The 11,841-nt window shown below is 42.5% G+C and overlaps 1 protein-coding gene across 3 annotated transcripts in view; it reads right to left on the reverse strand.

The window, feature by feature from the left end:
* Positions 1–6,460: 6,460 nt before the first annotated feature.
* Positions 6,461–11,841, reverse strand: part of TRAF3IP2 (TRAF3 interacting protein 2) — a 39,026-nt gene continuing 33,645 nt past the window's right edge. For all 3 annotated transcript variants that reach the window (XM_063098046.1, XM_063098045.1, XM_063098047.1), the window contains 2 exons: positions 9,965–10,039; positions 6,461–7,568 (listed from right to left, as the gene is read on the reverse strand). In XM_063098046.1, the coding sequence (XP_062954116.1) occupies positions 7,422–7,568; positions 9,965–10,039 (222 nt within the window). In that variant the 3' untranslated portion in view covers positions 6,461–7,421. The remainder of the gene's footprint in view (positions 7,569–9,964; positions 10,040–11,841) is intronic.

Below are 11,841 nucleotides of genomic sequence, written 5' to 3' on the forward strand. Positions count from 1 at the left end.
TCAGTCACCTGCTTCTTTGAAGATCTGACCTTGAAACCGCATAAATATGAGCTCAGTCCTGGGTCATAGTGAGGGTCAGAGAAAAGGAACCTGCTGGCTCACTTCCTTAGCATTTACTGTATGCTGCTTTTGGTGGTTGATGATCTTTTCACATGATGTTGTCCTATCTCCCCAGCTAGATTTTAAGTAATTTGAAGGCAAGAGCGTGTGTTCCTCATCTTTGTGCCAAACATAGTACCTTGCACATAGTAGGCATTTAATAATTAGTTGTGGTTAATTACTGTGGGTGCTGCTGAACTTCCACCCTGTGGCCTTTCTGGGATTAGCTTTTGAGTGACAGTTTCATTAGAAATTGTGGCATGTTGGAACCAGACCTCCCATGCTTACACTGGGGTGTCAGGGACTTCTGCTTCATGTGTCTTTTCAAAGAATAACAATATGCCAGTACCCAAAGACCCAGATTAGAATCTTGAACTTTAAAAACCTCAATGTAGAAAGGCCCTGCCCCCTCACTTTGGAATGCCCCCCCTTAAGATCACCTCACAGCATCTCCTGAGGCACTCACGTGCCAGTCTTAATCAGAAGTGGATTAGGCAGCCACCTCTTAAATACAGTAAAAAATGCCCTAAACACTCCTTTCACTGAATCTGCCTTGGTGCCTGGAGGACCAAGATCTTAGGCTTCTCCACTGGACTGAGGTCCTGACAAGGCCTGAATAGGGCAGGCTGAGCTGAGCCCTGGCTTGCATTGGGGACATCATGCAGCAATAGAATGAGTGAATGGCTTCACATTAGGGAAAACTTGTAAATGAGATGTACAACTACCTTTTTAAACAAAATAGAGAAAGCACGATGATGTGTTTTCCCAGATGATGAAGGACATTACTTTTAAAACTAGTCATTTACTGTGAGAGCTGTGATGTTATCAGGGACTTTTCAGGGGTGTTTAAGTGGTGTTTATGACTATAGTGCATGAATCTGAATGAACCACTGAAGCTGAACTTTTTGATGTGGCTGTTTTGAATGAACCTGGGTGAAAATAAGATATGATTTCTTTTACAAAGATTACTTGGTAATTTTTTAAAAGGTGAATATTTAATAGTTCATTTTTCCGGCTGCTTCAAAATATTTTCATGACAAAACCACCTTGTCAAAATGTCAGCTCTCATTTCCATGAGGATGCCACTCTCTAATCCTTCTTCCCTGTTGTCCTAAATTTGCAACTTCTCACCTACAAAGGGTTGAGAAAACAGACAGCTGCACTTGTTACAATCGTGTATAAAGTAAGAGTGTATATGGTCTGAGTGAGGGTCTGATGGTTGTGTTAGGAATAAGAACTGGGGAGATTTCATAGCTGAATCTCATGATACTATTTTGTCTGGGAGGATTAGCGCTTGAAACCCTCCCCACCACTGACACATAGCTTTGACTTAGTTCTTCAGGCAGCCATTTTTTCTTATTAAAGTTAAGGTGATGTGTGAAGGGGCAGCCAGGGCATCATCTGGGAGAATAGGGCCCGGTCACAGGAGCAAGGTAGAGGTGCTAGGCATCTTGTTGGAGGGAAGTAGGAACACAGGCAGAAGCAAGGGAGGGTGCTGGGTGTTGCTGAACATGAGCTGCTGCTTGACAGTTTTGCATTGAACTGGCTGGCCCTGGCTGTGCAAGTTCTCCTCAGGTGAGTTGTTTTGCCACAACCTTGTTTAGAAACTATCCATGTTCTAAGGAGCCCATTGAGAATGAGCATCTTGTTTTGAAAATCAATCTGAAGCTAGAAGTTTCTTTTTAGTCACAAATGAGAGCAATGAAAATATGACTACTATATCGTTATTTTGGCCTTGTAAAAATTAAAAGTAAGTTTCTTTTTCTTTTTTAACTTGGGAGGATTTTATAAAATCTCCACATTTTGTGTACATTTCAGACATGAAAATCTACCACCCCAGAACCCATCTGAGAGGGATTTAAAGCTCAGGGTAACAGCAGCTCTCTTCAAGTTTCTGAGTAACTGAACTTTGTCGATAACAACAGATTGGAAGATAGAATCAGTTAATCCCTGAACTCAAGGAACCCCTGGCCCATATCCCAGATAATACGAGATGTTGAAAATTAGTCAGGTCCCAGCCTCACCTAAACACATTTCTCCTCTCCTCAGAAGAGTGCAGCTTTTGACCACCACCAGTGTGAGAGCCAGGCCTCACTGTTACGCCTTGATGAATGCATGAACAAGGGGCTTTCTGTGGAGGCACACTGCCTGGAAGGTGGCAAAGGCCAGGCAGGTACCTGCAGTCCAGCTGCCACTCAGTGATGAGGCTGGCAGCCAAGCTGAGCACCAGCCTTTTTAAAAGCAGCCCTTTTGATAACACTGATTACATTTCCCTCACTGGAGCCTGGGGTTGATTGAGCAACAGCCAACTTCTCTGGGTAACAAAGAGGAGGGAAAGTAATCCAAACACAGGTTTTATTATAAAAACCAGGGAGTGAGAGAAGTATGTTTATTCTGTAAGATAACACACCTGCTTGGTGCCCGGGAGACTCATTTCCATCAGTTGCCATAGCAAACTCGTTATACTTCAAGGCCATGTGGCTTTGTTTCCTTTTGAGATCTGGTCCTTGTCTTACCTTTTCTAACAACTCCAACACAATGACATGGAAGCCTGCGGCAGCATAATTGATTTCTCCTTCCCTGTATCAGCGGTTCACGTTTGTTCCACGCAGGACTGAGACTGCCTTCTCCTTTGAACTCCTTGCTAACAATGAAGGCATGCTTCAGATAGCCATCCTCATTAACATTCCAGGTCCCTCTTCCCTGTCAGCAATAAACAAGCCCTGTATCAATGGCCTCCTTCCTTCCAGTTTTACAAATGAGTGGCTCAGTTCCACGTTTTGCTGCCAATCCAGGTGCCCAGGAGTACAACGTGGGGCTAAGAAGCATGCAGGCGGGAGAGGCTAAAAATAGAACAGCAGTTTTGGATGCATACCAGAGCAGCTACTTCATCTCAACTTGCTTTGCACACTAAGTCTAATGGGATCCATCAGGCATGAGTCTCTCTCACGCTCGCTGTCTCCTTCCCTCTTCCCTCTCTCCCCAGCTGCCATCTACCACCAGCACTTTCCTCCTGAAGGGAGCAAAGGGAGGTCAGGCAAGGGACAAGAAATGCGTGCCCTCATGGTTTTAGTTTACAAGCCCTCAGAGATCTCGGGGCTGCAATTACTCCTTCCATAAGAGAGTTTCTAGAAAAAGAGCAGGCAGGCCCAAACTGTAGTCACCTTTGCCCAGGTACACTTTGGTCCAGAACTTTCATTGTTTAGCAGAGGCTCAAATATCACTTCCTAATCACCCAAATAAGCATGACCTAGACTCATGCTAAGTTCCTTGAAAAGTTAAATAGAAAGTAAACTGCACTGAGTGTTCCTCTTACATGTCGCACCTACTGGGCTTTAGGCTAAGAATTTGGGAGCAAACGCACAGTCACAGATGGAGGTGCTGTGGCACGTCTGGGTGAATTGGCAACACGTGACTCCACAAGGTCTGCAATAGCCACCCTCCTCCCAGCAGGTATCCTGTGATTCTATCTGAGAGCATTTTTCAATAGGAAATGGAACAAGTTGGTATGAAGTTGGGAATGTGCTATACTGCCTGGGCAGAAGGCCTCCCAGAATGCCAAGTGTATTAATTGAGCTGGCTCCTTTGTGTTGTTGATGTGCCTCCTGATAAAGGGTACCCTTCCTGTAGCCTCCCCCCATGCAAGGGAGAATTAGCATGACTCATACATTTCTCATTTCTCCATCTGAAAGGTAATGTAGGTGTTCCAAATAGCTATGTATTATGCCAAGTGCCACTTTTGTAGAATCAAAAGTGTGAGAGAAAGAGAGAAAAATGCATTTCACAGTATTTAAAAACAAAACCCTTTTTCATTGTTGATGTTTTGTAGACTGGCCAGATAAAACTAAAGACACTGATCTAACAGCAGATGTTGTCTATAAGCTTCAGGAAGGTGTCAAGACCTTTTAAATTGTGCCTCAGTTTCATATAATATCAGTGTATAATAAATATGCCAAACTACTTCAAGAAAAGCCATACTCCATATAATCACAGCAATAATTAATTCCCCAAAGAATTTCTCACAGAACAAGTTGCAACATGATCATTTAATCCTCTAGCCACCAGAGGACGGAGGTGTATCTTCCCTCAGGCCTCCTGTGTTCGTGAGACTTAGTTTACCTCAGGGAGACACTAGGTCATTTGTCAAACAAATCTGCCATCAAAAGCCAGAAATCTTTCTAGGCTCACCAAGTACATGTCTGCAGTCTGGAAACTAGAGAACCTGGGTTCTAGTGCTAGGATGAACTTTGACAGGCCACAGTTTCTCTGGGCCCTGCTTTCTTCATGAATAAAACAAAGCTACAGGGGTGTATGATTCTTAGCTTCCCTTCTAGAATGAAAATTCCATGACAGAAGTAAATGATCTGAGAATTGAATTGATTTTGGAGCTTTCTTTCTTCCTTCTTGTTTTTTTTTTTGTTTGTTTGTTTATTTGATTGGTGGGCTCAAATAGAACTATTCATCTTGAAAAATAGTGCATAGTTCTCTGGGATGAGAGGCATTTCTACTTTGTAGTATTTTCCCACAGTGTAACCGTCCTTCCCTTTTCATTTGCCACTGGGAGGTGGGTCTCACTGATTCTTCTTGGTTCATTAAGAAGAAACAGAAAGATCCTGTGTTTTGAGGGACTCTTCCTGGATCATTTCCCAATGATCACAGGACTTTGCAATCCATTTGGCAAAAAGCGATAGTGACAATAGGTGTTTGGCAAAGTGGATGAAATGGTTGACGAAGTGGCTGGGGTTAAGAAAAATGCTCTTGGCAACATCATGAAATGGGTGGAATGTTCAAAATAGACAACTTGCATCCCTTGCTGAGATGACTCTGAAAAAAAACTCAGTCTTGAAAGAGGTGATATATTTAATAGAACACAAAGAAAACGGTTATCAACGGCAATAATTTTTCTGAGCACTGAGCTGAGAAATAACTATTCTAACACTTTGACTGTAGGCACAAACCAAGAGCTTTCTGGATAACATAGAGGTTAAATTAAACTAGACAGGCAGGTATTTTGAAATCAGTCACTAGAATTAAAAATTGCATTTAAATTCTAAATTAGTCACTAAATATTAGACAAGAATCTAATCTTATGCTTCGCATACCCCACCCTCAAAATCACTTTAGGTCTGAATAAAACCTTGTGGCTAAGAGGTTATTTTTATTGTCAACCCTATCCCACTTCCACCCAAAAAATACCTACTGATGAACCCATGAGGACCAGGATAACATCTAAATAAACCACATGTTAATCTTAGTGTCAGTGCTCTAAAATAGTTGTTAAAATTCCTTTGATGTTGGTGGTCATCAGGTTTCATACAAACTTCAGGGGCCAAGCTTTCATCACTTGGCCAGGTGTGTGTGTACATGTGTACTTTTTGTCTTGTTTGTTTTTTTGCTACCAGTGTTACCAGCTGTAATACTTTAATGACTATTTGTGGAACACCAGGGACATTTGCTCATCAACCACCTGGGGTAGGAATAGTGGAAGGAAACAGTGATTGAGAACTCAGGACAGGTATCTGAAGGGAGGAGGGGGTAATAACATCACATTACTAAATCTTTGCAAACTAAAAACATTTCAGAGTAATGAATGACACCATTATTGCTGATGTCATTTTGTTTACAAATGTGTGTAGAATCCTTAATGATGGTGTTACCTCAGACCAAAAAAGATTTAAATTTGTGTTTGGGGTATTTTCCAGGCATTTCAAGTTAACCACAAGAAAGTTGGTTCTACCAGGCCTCAAACACTATGGAATTAAAGATAGTTGTCATGAAGTTTTTCAAATGAGTACCTAAGTCATGCTAATTTTTCTTTCTTTTTTTCTTTTCTTATTTGTTTTAAAAAAACAAAGACATCCCCCTTACTCAGTAGACATCTAAGTTATAAGGTAAATGAAACTAGTGATATTTGCAATTCATTAGCAATGTTTCTTATTTATAGTTGACAAGTATTTGTCCTTTCTTTGTGCCGACATATAAGGGTTGAACTACCTTGTAGCACAACTGAGCTTGTTTAGAGATTAGGGAGACAAATAAGGGGAAACAATAGCTTTCACCCCCCAAAAGTCTTCATATTGGCCTACTACGTTGGGCCATAATTAAAGCCATTGCACCTTGCTCTATTATGTAGAGTTTATAAACATGTATACATATTTTATATATGGGTATGTTTGTGTTCTTTTTTTGGAGATCAGATAAGCAAGATGTACATATATCTCCAAAATTACTAATGTGAGGGTATTGTTGAAGATATTAAAAAAAAGAAGAAAATGTCTCTGTTAAGAAACTGTACATTTATTCTCTGGGAGATATAATTATGAAAATAAAAATTCAGTCACTCCCTAAAAGTTCTAAAAATTTAAATTTAGGTCCTAGACTTCAAATGTTTTAGAATCATTAGAGATACTTTTCTCCATGTCATTTTATAAATGAGTCTCTGGAGTCTCAGAAAAGTGAAAAGACTTGGTAGAGTCACGCAGCTAGTGCGGGGTAGAACCAAGACTAGAACACAGGTCTTCCAAACCACAGTTCTAGCCTGCATTGTACATCCCCTGTCACTTCATACCCATATGCAAATATTTTTACATATATAGTCCAGCCTTAAGAACCATAATCACACTGTTTTAGAATCATGATTGTGTGCTGTACAAAGTTGTCTTGTTAAAAATCTCTACTGCAAGAATGAAACTTTCATGATTGTTAAAAAGGGTTGTTTAGCTTTAATCCTTAAATACAGAGGAGCCTGTTACATTCATCTAATATTATATCTAAGCAGCTTTGTCGATGGCCCTAGAAGCAACTGCCCATACCATTATAAATTAATATATATTTATCTCCTTGGAGATAAGTGAAATACAATCTTACAAAAGAGTAAACATTTTATTATTTGTACATGAATCAGTTTGGTCTGAGGACACACAAGCATCTGGCTAGCTCATAAAAAGAGCCTGAAAGCAGTAGGGGAGTGTGTGTGGTCGTTTACATATGTTGCAACATCACTTATGTTATCTACTTATGAAGCACTGAGAGGCCCAGCATGGACACATCAGCTGGTTAGGAGGAACATGTTGGACATTGGCACCTGCAGTGGGTTTTTTCAGAGAAGGGTATGCAGAGCAGCCACAGCCTCCACTTCAAAGACAGGGTCTGGAGAGGTCCCAGGAGGAAGAGTCCTCTGCAAAGCAGGTTTTATGGGGCTGAAGGGCCTCTCAGGGAAGGACAAACTGCCATGAATGCTATTGACTAGCCTTAGCTAGAAGAATGCTTGTGAGAACAGGGCTCCAAACATGGCATGCCTCCAGTGATTGGGGATGGGGGTGTCACAAGGGTACCACCTGAAGGGTGGGCAGAGGCCCCCGGGGAGGAGCCACATACTCTTCCTCTCTGAGCAGCCGCAGCAGGATGTTTTTTTTATTCTTGGGCCAGCTGTAGACGTGAGTGTTCTGAAGCCAAGTGGGCACATGCTCCTGCAGGAGAGGGAATGACAGGAGCAAAGGTCATCAGAGAAAAACCTGGATTCCAGATCTCAGGCTCAACTCCCCAACATCTCTGGCTTTCCCTTCATGGGCGTTTCCTACCAAACTACCCTGGGAGTTGTGCCGTTTTGCTTTTGGAAGGGCTTAACATGTGAAATGTTCTTGGCTTCGGGTGCAAGCTGTATATTTCCTTATGAAAACCACATGTGCACAGTATTTTCTGTCAGTCTCCCAGGCTACCTGCCCTTTGCATTTCAGTGTGCTTTTCACCACCCTCACATAAAAGGGGTAGGACAGAGGTCACATAGAGTGATGTGAATTCCCCTGTGACTTGGGAAGAAGTATGCCAAGGCTATGGGCTTAATCTAATTAATTATCCTTTCATTCCAGCCCCAGGTCTGGCCTGCAGTAGAAGGGGCCCATCAGACCTCAGTTATCACGCAGAGGCAGAAACTGTAAGCCAGAGATCCTGTGGATGCAGTTTCAGACTGCCCTTATGGAATGGACATTCTGGTGGGGAGAGGCAGGTAATAAGTAAGTAAAATGGACAGTGTGTTTCAACAGTGAGAAAAATAAAACAGAGAAAGGGTTAAAGCCAGTACACAGGCACTGGGGTGGGAGTGTGCCAGTCCTGTTCACAAGCAACAAGACCAGCGTGGCTAGTGCAGAGTGAGTGAGAGAGAGAAGGCCAGAAGATCAGAGGTAGAGGGGCTGCATCAGACAGCACCTTGGAGGGTACTGTAAAGCTTTTGGTTTTTACTCTGAGATGGCACTCCTTTGGGGACTGGAGGATGAGCTTAGAAGCAGCACCTGCTATATTTCAGCTATCGTGCTGGGTATTGATACCCAAATGAAAAAGACCCAGGAACAGCCTTGAGGAGTCTAAAATCTTACGATGGAGGCAAAATGTAAAGAAACTATTTTGTAGGCAGGCGTGTACAAGGAGGCAGGCAGTGGGAACGGTCTGCCCCAAGCTCAGGTAATAAGGGGATTGTCTGAAGGAGATTTAAAAAAAATAATAAAACCAACTAAAAGTTGGTCCATTTTTTATATCACCACGCACCAGTAATTCTAAACAATCATTCTCTGCACCCTCACCCCTAACCACACACCATTGACTCAAGGTGCTATAATTAAAAGCTCTCAGGAGAGGGACAATGAAATACATCAGCATGGGGGAGAAGAGGTCTCAGAGAGGCTAGAGAGAGTGGGTGACATAAGGATAAGCAAGAGTTCACTAGGTAGACAAGTTAGGGAAGGACAATGTCCTTCATTCTAGCCCCAGGTCTGGCTTGCAGTCAAGCAGAGGGAACAGAAAGGGCAAAGATATAGAGACACAAAAGAACATGGCATGTGCGAGGGCATGCTGAAATAGCCCAGTATGACCAGAGCATAGAGCATCTGTGCGGTGGGTGATAAGAGAGAAGACCAAGCAAGTGGTTACAGTCCTATCCTTAGGGGCCTCATATGTCAACGCTAAGAAAGGTGGATATGATCCTGTAGTCAGTGGGAAAACACCACAACATTTTTAAGCCGGAGATAGACAGATCAGATCTCCATTTGGGATGCTCCTCTTTTATACAAGGTCAAAGTGGAGACAAGGAGACCAGTAAGAAGACTCACCACAAATGAGAGCAATGAGACCCTGGGCAAGGGTGGGGCAGGGAGGATGGAAAGGCAGACTATTATGCAGGTTGTGTACTATACAACTCTAGGTATCCCATTCACATAAAGTGGACCTTCTCACATCCAGGGCAGAGGTTTTAATGCAGTCCTGACATTGAGGGATCCTCCAGGGTGAAGCTGGGCCTGAGCTCAGGGTGCTGTGGTCTGATTTCTCAAGATATCTACTCCACAGTAGCCATCCTTTTGCCAAGCCTGGAGCATGGCCTTAGAAGGTTTTGTCCCCATCTCCAAACCTCCCAGCATACCCTTCTGGTGCAAAAACCTTTGTGTAAGCCATAGCAAAGTTCATTTGGTAACTGTGTAGATTTAATTCCTATAATCTGCTGCTTTGAGAGCTGAACTATGTGCAACATAATACTTCCGTGGAACAGCCAGCAAAAAATGTACGCACTTGACTTGTATGTATGAGAGATAAGTAGTATCAGATGAACCGTCTCTTTTTCTCTCATGAGTTAAAACACATACTACTTCTTTGTGTGCAATGGCTATTTGACCAATTAGGACAGTAATGATCCTGTCAGATAACACTTCAAAACCTTTTTGATTCATGCTGCTGAAGTGAGTGGTACAACTTGTTCATCTTTCTGGTAACACTGTTATCTCTAAGGATTGATAAAGAGTTGACACAATTTTCTACTTAAAATCCTAGATGGCAAACAAACTAAAAATTGAATTATAAGTTTTTTTGTTTTTTTGTTTACCTTCTTAGCATTTGGGAAGAGCACAGGAATGAATCTGAAATTCATGCTTCCTTGTTTTATGAACTCAATCTGCATCTGAAACCAAGCAAATTTGAAGGTTTAATTTCAGGAATGAGGATGAGGAGTTAATGGTACCCACAGTCATGCAAGCCCACCTGGTATTTTCATTCTGATTTCCTTATTTGAGTGCCACACTCAAATTTCCTTATTTAAGCCCTCCCTGTTACACATCCATGCCATTCACTCACTTATCAATCATTTGCTGCTAGACTTTGGGTTTTAAGGATTAGGATATCTTCCAGGGTGTGCTGGAGCTAGCTTGTATCAGCTCACGTGAGCCAGTTGTGTGCATCTCTTCCCAATTCTGTGTTCAGTGACTTCACATTAGTAGCTTGAAATTGGCCATGGAGAGAGTAATTATACCATGGAAATGGGTGAATGCTACAAATCAGGATTTTTTTTTCTTTTTGGAGAGCCAGTTTAGCAGAACACCACTGATAGAATTCTTATCCTCACAAAGCTGGCAGTCTAGTGAGCAGGCAGAAAGGTAATTACCAACCAGACTGCAGTGTAAAAAGTATGAACAATGGCAGTGGAAGCCCAGAATGGGGGCCATTCATTCTACATCAGGGATTTGAAGGACAGTCACAAGGGAGGGGTCATTTAGATACTGAAAGAAAAGATTTTTGTCAGGTAGGGAAAATGGAGGAGGGAGAAGGACATTCTCAGCAGAGGAAATAGCATGAGCAAATGTCTGCAGCGGTAAAAGTGTGTTAATGTGGTTGGGATCAGCTTGTGGGAATCCCTTGTGGCTAGAGCACAGGATAGGCTTGGCAGAGAGGCAGAGACGAGGCTCGAGGTCAACTGTGAAGAGCTCTGTCTGCCAGGCTTCAGGTTCCCCACAACAGTTCCAATTTGCTCTGACAATGTAGTGGCTCGAGAAGATTTAGCTGCCAAGAACTCTATCAAAATCAAAATTTTCAATATGAGGAGAGTTAGAGTCTTCCAAATCCTGTGACCATCACGAAGTTTTTAGTCATCTGATGACAAGGAGGTGAAGAATTATGTGTTCCCAATTATTTTATCTTCCAATTGATTTTTATAACTGAGAAGTCTCCATCGTGCATGGGAATAAAAACATAACAGAGAAGCAAGTGACAGTAGTGACTCCTGGTTATTGAAATCACCATAGAAACCTTTCAAAAACACACACTCTCACATACTCACACACACACACCCAATGACACAACACATAAATCCTCCACAAGGCGTTTTCTCAGAACCACCTCCCTTCAAAAATCCAAAGACAACACCAAAGCACACTTTAAAATGACCCCAGTACTGTGTGACTAAAAGCACCAACCGGACTAGCACAGAGTAAACACATGAAAGGAAGGGCACGGGGTTCTTAAGTTAAATGTAAACAGCGGGGTTTTGTTTCTGACTTTTAGGACACTGTATACTATAAAGTTTGTCTTGTCCACTAAGCTACCCAGTGTTGAGTGGCCAGCCAGCAGTATTGCATTCGTCTTTTCTCTTACACTTCCAGATACTGGCATTCTGTGAAGTAGTTTGCTCTGTGATGCAGTTACTCATGGGTGCCAGTCTACTCCCTCTGTCATGGCCAAGTTTTTATTGTCCCAGCATTTTCTGGTGCCTGGAGGAGACCAGGAAGTCAGCCAGGTGGGCAGGAAGGTGCTTCTGTATCTGGCCTCTTTAACCCCTTCTGTGAAGAGGAAGGGCCCAAGAAACCAAGTTTGGAGACAATGTGGGTACAGCTAGTACAATCAGACAGGCTCTGAGGTTGAGCTGTGTATTACTGCCTGGCTTTGCCACACTCCAGCAGAGCTGGGTTTCCTCAGGAACTGGCAGGGACA

The sequence above is a fragment of the Cynocephalus volans genome, chromosome 5 (genome assembly GCF_027409185.1).
Source record: "Cynocephalus volans isolate mCynVol1 chromosome 5, mCynVol1.pri, whole genome shotgun sequence".
In the NCBI taxonomy this organism is placed as follows: domain Eukaryota; kingdom Metazoa; phylum Chordata; class Mammalia; order Dermoptera; family Cynocephalidae; genus Cynocephalus; species Cynocephalus volans.